Raw genomic sequence first — 15590 nt, forward strand, 5'->3', positions numbered from 1 at the left:
GCTCTACATACTGCTCTTGACAAGTAATAGGGTTTCTGTGAAGTTGGATTTAATTTAAATAAAATTATTTTGAAAAACGATGGTTTATGAACTCTTACAATAAGCTATTAGATTCTTAAAAGTGTCTGTAGACATTAAATGCATTTTCACATTTCACACATAGATTATTCTTGCTATTTAAAACCCAGGAACAAAGATTGATCTCTTATACAATACAAGTTAGTGTTTCTTGGGAAAAATCATATACAATGAGTAAGAAAGTTTAAACTATAAACTGTGGGTACATTTCAGTACAGCTAGCTAACTGGGACACAACAAAAGCACACAGACATAAACCCGATAATGTTGCACCAATGGAGCAAAGTACAATAACCATACACAAGTTTGCTTTAACATTTCCTCCCAAATTTCATCTCTAGCAGGCCCAAAATGAGCTTAGAGAAGCTAGAATAATGTCTGGAGATGATACTCTGCCTTGCTTTAGAGAGAACAATTCATTATGGGAAAACTGCTAATATTTCACAGGCTACTAGTATTTAGAGTTATTCACAAAATACTAAAGACTTAATACCTTGATGTTTTGACAGTCATGGAACTATATAGAATATAATGCCTTAGGAGTTTGCTTGTACAGAAATAGAATCTACAGGTACATTCGTAACACTGGAGAGCACATACTGGGAATGTTTGGATGTTTCCCCCACATATTTATAGTTGATTTTTAGGGCACATGAATTCTAAGCTGAATTTACATTGAAAGTTCACATTCCCACCCCCACCCTACCCCCACAGTAGGCAATCACTAACTTACCTTTTTTTTTTTTTTAAAGTATCAATGATCTGACTCAATACATTTTCATCATCATGAAAATTCTTGCCTCCAAATACTTAAGTAGTAAGAAGCTGCAGAATTCCACCACTACTGCAGTGTATTCTAGAACATCCTGGAAGCATGAGGTGAGGGCACTGATAGGCCTTCCTCACTAGCCCTTTTCTCCAACACTTGGCCATGGAGCCAGCCAGTGGTTTGTTGAGTTGATGCTTTCTCAATGCCCACACAAAGCAACTTCCCTAAGAAGAGTTGTGGGAGTTAGGTAGGTGTTTATAAAACACAACTGGACATTTTTCAATTTCTCTAGGATAAACCAAAATAAAATGGAGAATTTAAAGCTGAAAATGCTTCCAGCAAATTTTGTTTATCTTAAATGTTAAAGTATATATTTGTCTATATTGATTGAAATCATTTGCTTTGTTGTCCTACAAATATTTAACACTTGAATTTAATAAGTTTTCCTTCTGGAAAGGTTCTTGACAGTTAAGTACAGTCAACACTTTCAGAACAGTCTCCTGCATCACACTGTAGTGACTGCTCTAATTTTTAAAACATCAATTAATGTAACCTAGAGATACTGATGGCCTTGATACATAATTTAGTCTTGTCATCATTATTCCAAAAAGTGGAATTCAGGGCTCTGGGGCATCATCTGACCCCATTTCTTTTTACCACAATGGTTCCTGCTACAATGTCATAGGCTGTTCGATTATGCTGAAAAAACAGCAGTGTGATGAAAGCAGGGAAAAAAGAAGCAATAGAAAAATTCTTGATCAAAGCTCGTATGGTGGACCTAAAGGAAGCAAACAGAAGTAGCAAGTCAGGTCGTATCAGTCATTGCCAACTGGGTATGTTGTTGAGGTCTATAACATTCAGAGCACAGTTCAAACAATATAGTTGAACTACCTGCTCAACTCCTAAAGAAAGCTATATACAAGACTAGAACTTTGGTAACAAACATCAACATCAACGAGGAGACAGCACACAGGACTTTGTATTTTGTCCAAAGACATTTTCCCTTTGCTTACCTTTTCCATAGTCATATATTCTCATGGGTTTCTAGATTCTTCTGAATTGGGTAGGCTACTGCAGTTCTACTTTCTATTTTATCTGAAACACAATCTGTTCTTTTATCCATTTTCTCCTGTATGGGCTCCAGTACTCTTAAAAAGCTTTCAATAATAGCTCAAAATAGAGAATTATCCTAACAATGTTAGTTTCTGCCTGTCGGTGGCTAAATGTGCCGACTCTGAATCCAAACTGGCTGGTTTCACGTTCGTTTTCTAATTACTAGTGCTCCACAACTGAAAATGAGATCAAAATGCTATGTTAAATTACTAAAATGCATGGTATCTGAGAAGTGCTCAATAAACCCTAACCATTATTGGCTCATTAAAAGAAGTAGCCAGAGCTGGGTAGTGGTGGTGCATGCCTGTAGTCCCAGTACTCGGGAACAGAGATCTCTGAGTTTGAGACCAGCCTGGTCTATAGAGTGAGTTCTAGGACAGCAGGGCTACACAAACCCCCTTGAAACACCCCCCCCCCAAAAAAAAAAAAAAAAAAAAGAGGCCAGAATTAAAATACAAAGTTGTAAGGCAATGTGCAAATGCCAGTAAAATCTAGCCTGCTTCTGGAGCCTTGTGTTTTCCCTGAATCACAATTCCTGCAGCATTTCTAGCCAAATTTTGTTTGTGCTACCAGCACAAACTTCCATCACCACTGCACGCTGAATGGCGCTGCATGCCAAAGGCCAGCAACGAAGACTACAGGCATTATGTGCTCTACAGCTAAGAACTGAAGTCAGGATAGGGTTGTAGTGGGTAGTTCACAGAGCCAGAGAATAAAGCTAGTAGGCACAGAGCACTAACACCCAAATATCTTACCATTGCCACACATTTCATAAAATTATTTTGAACGTGTATGCCAAAGGCAATGAGACACACAAACTTCCATATGATCACAGTGTATACTATGAAGAACCTGTAATGGGGTATTGAATACAATCTTGTGCCGCTTAACGAGGGACTCATTCTGAACTCTGAGGAATGTAGGAATGATCTTGAGAATGCAAAACTTGGTGCAGTCACACACTTCAAACACCTTGAAGCCAACATGCAGCAGACTCCTCTGCACTGCTGAGTGTGCCATGACCAGTTGACTGACATCACTATACAGTAGATGACTTAACTCTATTCTTTTTGCAAGTAGATTAAGATAAGCAAAGGACTTACGTTGTGATGCTAACATTTGAGGAAGGAATCACTAAAACCCGACTTGGAGCAATGAGTACCGATGTATCACATGTCACAACTCGAAGACCTAGCAGGAACTTTCCTGGTGTAGCTCCCCCAGCTCCCCAAATGCAAATTATCTAAGGAAAGAAGGACAATTTAAAAATAATTCACTAAACCAATTTTAAAGATTTACAATTTGTTTTTCTATTAAATCATTTCACTGTTTATAAACCATCATGTTGAAGGGCCAAGTGTGGTAGCAGCACCTTTAGTCCCAGCACTTGGGGGGTAGAGGCAGATGGGATCTCTGTAAGTTCAAAGTCAGCCTGGTATGCACAGTGAGTTAAAGGCAGACAGGGCTAGGAGTTGAGACCCTCTCTCAAAAAGAAAGTTATACTGGATGTGCCAGTTGTATAGACTACTAGAAACCTAACAATTTAAACAGGCTAGTAGCACATGCCTGCCATCCCAGAACTCCAGAGGCTGGTGAAAGATGACTGGCAAGTTTGGGACCAAGCCAGGCTACATAATGAGGCCCTGTCTTGGCAAACTAAACACTAACTAAAGGCTGGACCTGGTGGCACAAGCAAGGCCTGTCATCCCAACTACTGGGTAGGCTGATATGCAAAAAGTCAAACTGCATTTAGGATCTGCCCTCAGAACTCACTGAGACTCTCAAAAAGAAAAGAGCCTTGAAATATAGCTCAATGGACTTGCTTACCTAGCATGTATAGGGTTCTGGGTTTGATCTCCTGTACCCACCCCTCTAGGTTAACCACTAATGCATTTTATAGCCTTTTAATATATTCAATATCAAAAATTATCTACTGCATATTTTTTGGCTCATGTTTTATGAAGTTTCACAGGTAAAAATACATTATTTCTACAACCAATCTGTAAGTATATTTTTGGACCAAAACCTACTTATAAATGTAATTTTATTTCTAAAACTGAAAAGCAAAACAAAGCAATTATTAAATGTCTCCTTTCAAAAAATTTAATGGAAAATGTTAATTTTAAAAATTGTGAAAAAATACAAATGTGAAGATGCCTGAGAAATTCTCATTCTTTTTCTTATTAGAAATCTACAATCACACTATTAAAGCAGTATTTGCTTCAGGCAGCAGCTTACCTCATAGAAACAAACTAACAACCTGTATATAAGTGCCACAATCATCATTTTCTGCAAGTCTTCCATGGATGTGTCTTCATCGATTTCTTCTATTATGTAGTGCATGGCAAACTTAGAGATGTCCCTGCACAAAAAGAAGAGTCTGGGGTTATACAGAACTAGTTACCAGGTCATTGTACTGTTTTTCCCTGATTAGTGTAAGTCGTAAATTTTACATGAAATTCTCACCATCTAACTGCACAAAATACCCATGAGTTTATTCAACAAATAGTAATAGGTAAATAAAAGCAAAAGGTGTGGTTATGTTTGTTGGTGTGTTTGTAACTCAGTGGCAGAACAAGTAAGACTCCAGCTCTGAGGACATGGTCAATGGTTTTGTCAACTTGAAAGGATACAGTCACCTGGGAAGAGGGAACATCAATTGAGAAAATGCCTCCATCAGATTGGCCTTTAGTTAAGTCTGTGAGGTAACTTCTTTATTAGTGATTGACATGGGGAAGGGCCCAGCACACTGTGGGTGGTACCACCTCTGGGCAGGTGGTCCTGGATGCTATAAGCAAGCAGGCTGAGCAAGCCAGTAGACAGCATTCCTCCATGGCTTCTTCTTCAGTTCCTGCCCTGACTTCCCTCAATGAGACTACAAGCTGTGAGATGAAATATACCCTTTCTTCCAAAGTTTTTGATCATGGTCTTTATCATTGCAACAGAAGGCAGACTAGGACAGCAAGGGGATATTAAATCTCTCAGCTTTCACTGAGATTCTAGCAAGGAAAACAGAACAATAAAGAACAATAATAAACGGGGATGCCAACTGTGTCAGGAAACCAGACCACCATGGAAAACAACCAGTTATACTGACTCTTGTGCAGACTTCTTAGAAATGACATGTCCTATAACACAAAGAATGAAGAGAAGCCAGCCAGACCAAGAGGATGGGAGAAGCTCTAGAGAAAGACTGGCAGGAGAAAGCGAGCCTTGAAGCAAGTGGTACGGCTCTAATTTCTCTTGTGTGTGGACTGTGAGTAAGACCGTGGGCACCTGTTGAACCACGTAATGAAATTCAGACTTGTCAAAAGAAACTACAGCAGAGTTAAGGCTGGAGAGGTCAAGTTCTACAAACTGTCTTCTGACCTTCAAATAAAGAAAAATGTAAAATAAAAATAAAGGCTGTGTGTTGGGCTGGAGAGATGGCTCAGGGGTTAAGAGCACTGGCTCCTCTTCCAGAGGTCCTGAGTTTAATTCCCAGCAACCACATAGTGGCTCACAGCCATCTGTAATGAGATCTGGTGCCCTCTTCTGGCCTGCAGGGATACATGCAGGCAGAACACTGCATATGTAATACATAAATCTTAAAAAAAAAAAAAAAAGGCTGTGTTGGTGGGTAGTGGGAGGTAGGATAGGAAGGGATTGCAGTAACACCTGACAAGGGCCCTAAGGTTTAATTAACAACAGTTTGTATCTTAACTTCTTTTCCCCTCTCAATTCTGGCCTTAACTTCTCATAAACCTAATTAATTTCTACCTTAAAGTTAACCAAAAACAGTCAAATTCAATGTCTTGCACATAGATAATGCTTAGTAAATGATAGCAGCCATTCTCCAAAGACTTTGAGTTTTTCAAGTAAATGCCCTACTTGGCAGTGGAGTGAAATCTGCTCAGCTGTGAGCAACCTCACTGAAAGGCCACTAATTGATTATTGAGAGTTCACCTACCACAGGCTCTCTGTGCTTTGGAAATAGTGTGAGAGAGTGTGTGTGAGAGTGTGTGTGTGTGAGAGTGTGTGTGTGTGTGTGTGTGTGTGTACACAAATGTATGCTGTGTGTGCAGTAGAGGGGGCTGGATCCCTGGAGCTGGAGTTACAGGTAGTTATGAGCATGAGCTGCCTGACATGGGAACTGAACTTGGAACCTCTGGACAAGCAGCAGATGTGCTTTCATGTTAGAGACTGAATAGGCCAATAAGGAAACCAATAAGTTCCTGGCTCACGAGAATGGTTAACAGAAAAAAGCCAGGTCTGGAGACTCCTTTTACTTATTAAAATTTTTTTGAGATAGGATCTAACTGTAGCTCTGGCAGGCCTTGAACTCAGAGATTTGCCTGCCTCTGCCTCCTGTGTGCTGGGATTAAAGGTATGTGCCACCAAAGCCTCACTCTTTATCTATTTTCTTTTTTTCTTTTTTCTTTTTTTTTTTTAAGATTTATTTATTTATTTTGTATACATTGTTAAGATTTATTTATTTTGTATACATTGTTCTGTCTGCATATATTCCTGCAGGCCAGAAGAGGGCACCAGATCTCATTACAGATGGTTGTGAGCCACCACATGGTTGCTGGGAATTGAACTCAGGACCTCTGGAAGAGCAGCCTGCTGCTGTTCTTAACCTCTGAGCCATCTCTCCAGCCCTATCTATTTTCAATAGGAGAATTTCCCACAGATTTTAACCTATTAAGGTTTCCTCCTTTGTTTCTTGAACCAACAAGGGGCCTGTGGTGACCGCTCAGTGAGTAAAGTGCTTGTACAAATGTCAGGACCTGAGCTGGTTGGTCCCCAGAACCCATCTAAAAGCCCATATACCAAGGTGTAGCATGGGGGGTGGGCAGAGAGACGGGTGGATCCTGGGGACTTGATGGCCAGCCATTCTAGATGAAATGACAAGCCCGTGGTTAAGTGAGAGATCCTACCTAAAAAAAAATACACTAGAGAGCAGAAGACACCCAAAGTGGACCTCCTGGTCTTCATAAGTACACACATAAACATACAGCTTTTAAAAGTAAAAAAACAAAACAAACAAACAAAAAACCTGGCCCTGGGCACCCATCACCCAGAGTCACTCATGGGCATGAACAGATTTTACAAAACAAGATCTCTAAGTAACAGCTCCAGACTCTTCCGTGATCATCTTTAACTTACTTTATCCCACTGAGATGCATGATGCTCAAGACAATGGTTGCTTTTATAAAGAAGAGAATAAAGAAATCCACCATCTCTGCCATAAATCTGTGCGCCAAGGATGGAATGACATACTCTCTGCCTGTAAATTGGTGGGGGGGGGGGGAAGAGAGGAGAGAAAGGAAAATGAATCACTCACACAGGCTTAAGAAAACAAGCCAAATAATGGAGGGGCAAGGTAAAGTCAAGGTCCAACTTAATTTAAAAAAAAAATTATAGCATTGCAGCAGCCAATGGCAATGATTCCACCAAGAGAACAAGTGACTGAAATATCTAATGATGACCAATACCAGTATTCCTAGCACTCTGGACCTGGAGGCAGGAGAATGACTGCAAGTTTTGCTAGAGTGAAATTCTAGTTACTACACAGAATCAGTTAGACAATATTCAAGATCAATAAGTGTGGGCCCAGTCGAAGCTCATTATTTGTATTCAAGTCAATCTCCTTGCAGTTCCACTGTCCTTACACAGCCCAACTCCAGGTGATTCCTAGTATTCTAGTCTCGTTCCTCCAATAGTGGGGCTTGCCACCTGCGTTTAGCTTCGGATCTCTCTTTCCAGAGCATGGAGATCACCCAGAGGATGGTTTGATAAGCATAGGTCTCTACACAAGGGAAGGACTAGTGCCACCAGTAAAGGAATATCCTGGTAGTGCCAGGTCTAAGGGAAGAACAATTGGCATTGCCTCACAGTACATTTTTGGAATTTAAGGCCTGGGCAAACTGTCAATGGTAGTAGCAGCCCCAGTTACATATCTCAAGAGCGAGCATACTTGTCCAATGGTCACTCCTCCAAGAGACTCCTCTGCCAAGGCATGTAAGATCCTGTGGACTGACACAGAAGTCTTACTGCGAGTTCGAGGCTAACCTGGCTACATAGTGAGTTAAGGTTAGCCTAGACTACAGGGTGAAATCCTTCCAAAATAGGAGGAGCAGCAGCAGTCATTTTAAAAAGGACCGTGAGCCACCCGTAACCCTAACACACGGGAAGTGGGGGCAGAACGATCAAGAGTTATCCTTCAACAAGGGCCGTATGAATCCCGGTCGAAACCTCAAAACGAATATAACCCTCTACTCCGCCCCTCCTAGATCTCACCCACCCACTCACCCAACCCCCGTTCTCACCCGCCTGCCGCCCGGCGTCGCTCGCCGTCCGGGCAGGGGCCGCAGAGCCTACTACCCTGGTCACGGGGGCCGCCCGGCCGGATGCCTGCACGTGCGGGGCCCGGGGTGTCAGGCCCGCGACGGCGGTCGGGGTGGCGCCGCCAGGGGCCGCCCCCGCCCCCGGCCCCGGCCCCGGCCCCGCGGCGCTCAGGAAGTAGAAGGGATTGTAGTAGGCGAGCTGCGGCGGCGGCGGCGGGGGCGGGGGCGGGGGCGGCGGCGGGGCTGCGGGCTGCGGGGCTGCGGGCTGCGGGCCGCAGTAGGCGGGGAGGGCGGCCAGGCCGCTGTGCCAGGTGAGGTAGCCGCAGTAGGACTGCCAGAGCCATTCGTGCACCTGCCGCGAGTATTCGCGCGCGCTCAGACGCCCCGGCCCGTCCGACGCCTCGCAGCCCCCCGGCTCCTGCGGCCCCGCGCTCCCCTCCCGGCGCTTCCGGAGCTCCGGCGGCGGCGGCTCCGGCTCCGAGGCGGCCGGGGCGACGGGCGCGGGGGCCGGGGGCCGGGGGGCGGCCGCGGAGGGAGAGCCAGGCCCGGAAGGGACTGGCTCGTGGTCCCCGCCGCCGCCGCCGTCCTGTCCGGGAGGGCGGCTCCGGGCTTCCTCGGGCCCCTCTGCCATCGTCGCCTCGGAGGCACCCTCCGCGCTGCCTGTCACTGCGCCGTCGCCCTCCCTCGGCAGCCCCTCCGCAACCGCTCGGGAGCCACCACAGCAGCGGCGGGCGTCAACAATCCGCCGCCGGAAGCGGAAACCCCTCCCCTCCGGCGCGGCTGCGGGGGAACCGGGTGGGTGGTGGCACGGCCTGGTACGTTGGTTCCTGGTTATGCAACGCCTTTTTGACTGCTCTGTCGTATGTTTTAATCATCAACTGTGACATATTCGTTAACATGACATGTCGCGACACGACATAACCTGTGTGATACTGCGTACGCGCAGGACACTGTGAACGTACTCAATTAGGCTACATCTTTGAGGCATTCGACATCACTCATTCTTCTTGAGAATTCCATCACCAAGGCCCCTACAGAGGATCCTGTGGGGTTAGACCGGGGTTGTCCCTCGTGGAACTGCATCCGAATTACCAGAATTTCCAAGAGGGCCCAGATCTCCAAACACAGCGTTTTTTTCTTGCTTAGCACCTTAGTCCGTGTATGATTCGTCTTATTTTCATCTATATGCCACACCTCACATACTTATATCTTAATACACTTTGCTGTGTTAAATTTATAAGCCTGTTAGAGGTAGCAGTGTGCCTTTGTATCCCCAAGGAATCTGCAAGAGCCAACTATACTCGATGATGATTGTGCTGGCTAAGATTAACTTGATACAGGCTAGAGACATTTGAGAGGAGTGAATCCCAACTGAGAAAATACTTCCATAAGACTGGGCTGTAGGCAAACCTGTAGAGCATTATCTTATATGGTAATTGATGTGGAAGGGCACAGCCCATCGTGGGTGGTGCCACCCCCAGCCTGGTGGTCCTGGGTTCTATAAGAAGGCAGGCATGGAGAGCAAGCCAGTAAGCAGCACCTCTCCATGGAATTTTCATCAGCTCCTGCCTCCAGGTTCCTTCCCTGTTTGAGTTCCTGTCCTGACTTCCAGCAGTGATGGACTACAATGTGGAAGTGTAAGCCAAATTAACCTCCCCAACTTGCTTTTGGTCATGATGTTTCATCACAGCAATAGAAACCCTAACTAGGAAAATGAATCAATCGTGTAGTTACTCTGGGAGACAGAAAAGGCCTAACTTTTGTCCTTAAGGAACTAATAATCTACTTGGAGGGAACGTCTTCCATGAAACATTTGAAAATCTATCAAGGTCATCACTAGGAGCAGGTAACACAGCTCAACATCAGCAGCTGTGCAACCTGAGGCACTCCCTTCAGAGTCTCAGAGGGCTTTACTTCGGTACAGCCCAGATTCTTAAACTATGCCGCATAAAAAGAATTTTATAATGAGTTAGAGTTTTGTTTTTTTTTTTTTTTTGTTTTTTTTGTTTTTTTTGTTTTTTTTTAGGAGAAAGGACCTAGGCAATGGGAAACAAGTGTGAAGTGTGTTTACTAAGAGATGAATGCACAGGTAATAGCTTCTGCAGCAGCTGGCTATGTGAGTGATTTGGGGAGTTTGCCATTACCTTGTTAAAGGATGTGATCTCTAAGATTGAGAGAAAAATGTGTGGCTATATTCATTTTCTTATGGAAAAATTATTTATATACAAGTGAAAATTTAAGATAGTGTATGACTATACTAGCAGGCTTACATGTGAAAAAGAAACATAATTAAGACAAAATCATAGATCATTCCAGGCCTGATAGTGCAAGTATGTACTACCCAAGGTAGAAGATCACAAATTCAAGGCCAGCCTTGGCAACTTGCAGTCTCCCTCCCTCCCTCCCTCCCTCTCTCCCTCTCTCTCTCTCTCTCTCTCTCTCTTCACACACACACACACACACACACACACACACACACACACACACAGAAAGAAAAGGAAAGAAAGGCTAAGGACATAGCTCAGTGATTGATACTTGCCTATAATGTGTAATATGTGTGGCCCTAGTTGACCTTTCAGAAAAAAAGAGGTTAAATTGTTTTTTTTCTTTTTTACCCTGAGTATAGTTTGCTAGCTAATAATATTAGTTTTATGGACAGAATATAATTTTGTCTATACATTTTCTATATAAGGACGTCCCCAGACATCTAGGTCAAAACTCTTGTTTCTGTCAGCAAGAGACATGGCAATTCAGGTAGGGGGGGCAGAGGGGATTTCTTCCTTTTATATGTTCCCTTAACTTTGTCTTTCTAGTCTGCCCCAAGACTGTGCAAAAAGGCTGTGGCAGCTCCAACTACAGTGGCTTATGTCTGACAACTTCGTTTCAAAATCAATTCAGAAGAAAGATTTCGTTGTTGTTGTTCTGATCCCAGAGACAGTACCTCATGCATACTAGGAAAATTATTTGTATTTTATAGTTGTGTTTATTTATTGTAATAATAATTATTGTGTATATATGATGCATGTGTGTGGAAGTCCACATGCTATACTGCGACTTTGTAGAGTCTGTTTTTCTTTTTCTAACTTTACATGGGTTTCAGGGATCAAAGTCAGGTTGCCAGGCTTGGGCAGCAAATGCCTTTACCCACTGAGCCATCTCTGCCAGCCCAATAGACAAGTTCTTTATCACTGAGCTATGTCTTCAGCCACAAAGACATTTGAATGTTTAAATAAACGATCCTTATGAGTTATGAGTGGGGAGGCAGGAATAGCAGGAGTGAAGAAAAAAGCCTCAGTATGAAGCAGCCATCTCTGTCCTGTTGTTCGGGTACCCAAATCAGACTCCCATCATGGACAACACCCTTATGAAAGCTACAACATGGAGTAAAGACTTGTTTCTTTGATGTTCAGTCTTTTGATTTTTCTTTTCCTTTCAAGTTTATTTTAATGTTATTTTCAGTAGGGTCTTGCTGTGTAGCTTAGTCTTCTAATTCCTTGCAACCCCTTGCCTCAGCCCCCAGAATGCTGGGATTACAGGCATGTGCTACCACAACTGGGTAAATAGCTAATTATTTTTTAATCCATGTTTGAGTCCATGCTTTCCTAGGACTTAAAAGAACATTCTAGATATTTGGGTAGCAAAATACATGTTCTTTGGTTATGAGACTTCTTAGTTTTAGTGAGATAAGCAAAGTTTTAAAAATTTATCATTCTAGTTGAGTAATCCTTACCAATGACATTTAATAAGATGCCCAGTGCACTGAATAAAATATTTAACTTTTTTACAAATATTTAACAAGTATTTGATTTCTGTCCTAACTTGTAGAAAAAACATGTAATGAAGACATCTTTTTCCTGTGTAACTAAACTTGGGGTGAAATGCTGTATAAGGCTTTTCAACTCTTCCCCTCTCCCCCACCTCCTTCCTCCTGGGGTTGCTAAGCAACATTAAAAACTTATCCATTACTTTAAGTATTTTATATGGTAATAATAACAGTAATAAAATAATATTTTTCTTTATTGTGAATTTATTGATTATGGGAATTTGGGGTGATTTATATTTGTGTCCTCATTCATAGCAAGCTTTGTTAACTCTGAAAAAACATGTCATGCTCAATCTGAAGCCTGCTTTGTGGAAAATAAACAGACAGGACTTCAGGCAACCAGTAGGGGGAGGAATTTCCAAAGGTAATCACTTTCTCCAGCCCTGACTTCAACAGCTGAGAATCTTGAACAGGATTGACTCAATTCTCTGTTTTTTTTTTCTCTCCTCTCCTTTCCTCTCTCCTCCTCCTCTCTTTTCCTCTCTCCTCCTTCTTTCCCATCCCCTCCCCTCATCTTTTCCCCTACCCTCTTTTGTTTGAGACAGGCAGGCCTTGAACTCGATGTGCATTCAAGGATGACCTTTAACTTCTGGTCCTCCTGCCTCTGTCTCCTGAGCACTGGGATTTGTGGTGTGTGTCACTGTGTCCAGTTTATGTATTTCAAACCCAGCTCTTGTCTCTATTTTATTCTGAAAGACTCCAAGGCTTGTTTGTCGGTTTCATGTTGTACCCATATACATTGCCCGGGAAATTTGGCACAAGGAAAGACCATTATAGGGTAAGACTAGATTTTACTTTGAAATATAAGATGGAGATGAAGGAAAAGCATAGTTTTATGTATAAGCATGACATCATAACCAGCTGAATGGGAGACGATACATGAAGAAAATGACTGTCACATAAGGAAGAGGGGGAGAGAGAGAGAGAGGGAGGGGGAGAGAGAGACTCAGAGAGAAATACAGAGAGACAGAGACTCAGAGAGAGACAGAGAGACCTTGGAAGCCCTGATGACATGGTAGAAAGTATTAGGTTGTATGAAAAGATCAAGAGAGCTGAGTATGACTTGGACCTAGTTAGCAACAGAAAAAATGGATGTAGCTCAGCCCTAGAGTATTTGCCTAGCATGCAGAAGACACCAGGTTCCGTTCCCAGCATGATGGGGGAGTGATCATGAAGGACATACATGTATAAACTACAAGGGTTGGTTCCAACGAATGTGGGAAACACTGATCTCCGCCTGTTCTTTCCTTCAGTCCCAGGGGCAGCACAAAGTTCTTGATCTCAGAGATCAGGCCAGCCAGTCCTCCTGTGCCTTACTCAGATCTTTCCCTTGGAATTTCACCCTTGACAGAGGCTCCACCCTCTTGAAGGCCTTCCTATTCTCCCTCTGGGGTGGAGCTCACTACTAGCCTGAAGGCCCCTCTCCCCTGCTTGGTAGTTATTATTTTGTTTATTTGTTGTTGTTGTTGTTGTGCTGAGATGGAACCTAGGGTTTCATGCATGATCAGCAAATGCTCCGCCACTGAACTATATTTCCTTTTAAATAATATTTATTTTTATTTTAAAGTGTGTGTGTGTGTGTGTGTGTGTGTGTGTGTGTGTGTGTGTGTACATAGGCACTGGTGTCTTTGGAGGTCAGAGGAGGGCGTCAGATTCCCTGAAGCTGGAGAAACAGGCAGTTATGAGATGCCAGAGAGGATTCTGAGAACCAGACTCCAGGGCTCCTCAAGAGTAGCAAGCTGCCCTTGGCCTCTGAGCCTTCACTGCAGCCCCGCAGGTTTTCCTTCTTCCAAGGCTTTACCACGATTGCAAATGGAAGGGCCATTGCCTAAAGCAGTTGTTCTCAACCCGTGGGTCACGACCCCTTTGAGAGATGAATGAACTTTCACAGGGGTCACCTAAGACCATTAGAAAACAGAGATGTTTATATTATGATTCATGACAGCAGCAAAATTACAGTTATAAAGTAGCAACAAAAATAATTTTATGGTTGGGGGTCCCCACAACATGAGGAACTGTGTTAAAGAGTCACAGCATTAGGAAGGTTGAGAACCACTGGCATAAAGGGTCTGGAGTTGTGCCTATCAGTTTAAACCCCCACGTCACTCATCAAATCCTTGCTGTCTTCTTGGCCTGCCTTGCTCTTGCAGTCAAAAGAATGAAAACAAAATCAAACAACCCCCACAATTATTTTGATCTCTTTGGGGCCTTTATTGGCATAGTGTGTACAGTGTAGTCTAAGTTTAATTCAGTGGCTGGCTTTATTTGAACTAAATCTAAGCACCACCTTCCTTTTTCATTCAACAGGCTACCCACCACTGGATCAGTTTTTAAGCCATTAACGTTTTGTATGCCAGACTGGGAAGCTAGGGCTGGAAGTATCCAGTTTGGGTGAGATTTGGAGAAAGGGTTCATTCATTTTGAAGAAGATAAATTGCATAACATTTTAAACAGGTAACTTGCCAAGACTGAGCAAAATTCAAAATACCCAAGCCCTGTCCCTCAGAAATCCTCCTTTTAGGAATCTACTAGGTAACAGAAACATCAGCTAACCAAGCACATTCCTCCAGGGTTAGTTATAAAGATAAAGCAAGGACAAATCCATGAGATTGCCATCAAAGACCGGAGTAGCAGGCAGAAGGACAGAATGGTTTATCAATAAACCCAATAACCAGCTCTCTGAAGGTAAGAGTCTAACACATAAATGTTGTCATTGTTAAGAAAAAAGGGAGACATTACAAGTGTAGGACATTAAGACTGAGCAAGAGTATATATTTTACATATAGAAATATTTTTTGTTTGTTTTGAGACAATCTCATAAAACTCAAGCTTAACTTGAACTTGCTTTGTAGTCGAGGATGACCTCAGACTCCAGATCCTTCTGCCTCCACTTTCCATGTGCAGGATTATAGGTGTGCACTGCCATATGGAGCTGGAGATATTAATTGACAATGGATGTTTGATTAATTTTAAAATGTGTTTCATAAGATATTGGAGAGTCTGCTTACTAACTGGCACTTTGTACTTTACATAAAAAAAAGCCATACTGTTTCTTATTTGTTTGCTTACCTCTAATCTATTTTTAATTCAAAGCTTGCCAGACACAGAGAATGGTAGCTAATGCCTTCATCCCGGCACTTGGGAGGCAGAGGCAGGTGGACTTCTGTGACTTAGAGGCCAGCCTTGTCTATATAGGAAGTTGCAGGACAGCCAGAGCTACACAGGAGACCTTGTCTAATTGTAACAGACTTGAAGCATAAGGAAAGCATGCTTATCTCTGTCTCCCACAGGATTAGCCCAAGGAAAATAGGTCCTTTCACAGTCTTCACAACTTTTTCAAACATAAAGTAACATTTGCTTTCACTTTTGCTTCACGGAAAGAAAAAAAAAAAAGCTCCAATTTACTGCAGTGCTGGGGATGGAGCCCAGGTCTTCATTCATGCTGGACACACACTCTGCCCAGGTCTCCATTCATGCT

General features: G+C 43.0%; 1 protein-coding gene and 1 long non-coding RNA gene across 3 annotated transcripts in view; one reads left to right on the forward strand and one right to left on the reverse strand.

The window, feature by feature from the left end:
* Positions 1 to 1262: 1262 nt before the first annotated feature.
* On the reverse strand, positions 1263 to 9131 carry Fam8a1 (family with sequence similarity 8 member A1). 2 transcript variants are annotated; one of them, XM_059263037.1, is made up of 5 exons: positions 8272 to 9128; positions 7109 to 7229; positions 4199 to 4322; positions 3064 to 3203; positions 1263 to 1625 (listed from the first exon to the last, which is right to left on the reverse strand). In XM_059263037.1, the coding sequence occupies exons 1-5, from the start codon at positions 8918 to 8920 to the stop codon at positions 1481 to 1483; spliced, it is 1179 nt and encodes a 392-aa protein (XP_059119020.1). In that variant the 5' UTR covers positions 8921 to 9128; the 3' UTR covers positions 1263 to 1480. The 2 variants fall into 2 exon arrangements, with proteins under 2 accessions (XP_059119020.1, XP_059119021.1); XM_059263038.1 differs by lacking the exon at positions 3064 to 3203 and having other exon boundaries at positions 8272 to 9131.
* LOC131911076 (uncharacterized) overlaps positions 8795 to 15590 on the forward strand; it is a 31445-nt gene continuing 24649 nt past the window's right edge. Inside the window, exons 1-2 of the long non-coding RNA XR_009379281.1 lie at positions 8795 to 9104; positions 12809 to 12890. This is a non-coding gene — a long non-coding RNA (uncharacterized LOC131911076). The remainder of the gene's footprint in view (positions 9105 to 12808; positions 12891 to 15590) is intronic.

This window comes from Peromyscus eremicus, chromosome 5 (genome assembly GCF_949786415.1).
Source record: "Peromyscus eremicus chromosome 5, PerEre_H2_v1, whole genome shotgun sequence".
In the NCBI taxonomy this organism is placed as follows: domain Eukaryota; kingdom Metazoa; phylum Chordata; class Mammalia; order Rodentia; family Cricetidae; genus Peromyscus; species Peromyscus eremicus.

Excerpts from the sequence above, each read along its gene's own strand:
- Fam8a1 (XM_059263037.1), bottom strand. The coding sequence starts at position 8,920 with ATGGCAGAGGGGCCCGAGGAAGCCCGGAGCCGCCCTCCCGGACAGGAC. Across the intron at positions 7,230-8,271 it reads CGACGCCGGGCGGCAGGCGG|GCAGAGAGTATGTCATTCCA; the intron begins GTGAGAACGGGG and ends ACCAATTTACAG. Across the intron at positions 3,204-4,198 it reads TGTTAGTTTGTTTCTATGAG|ATAATTTGCATTTGGGGAGC; the intron begins GTAAGCTGCTGC and ends TTCTTTCCTTAG.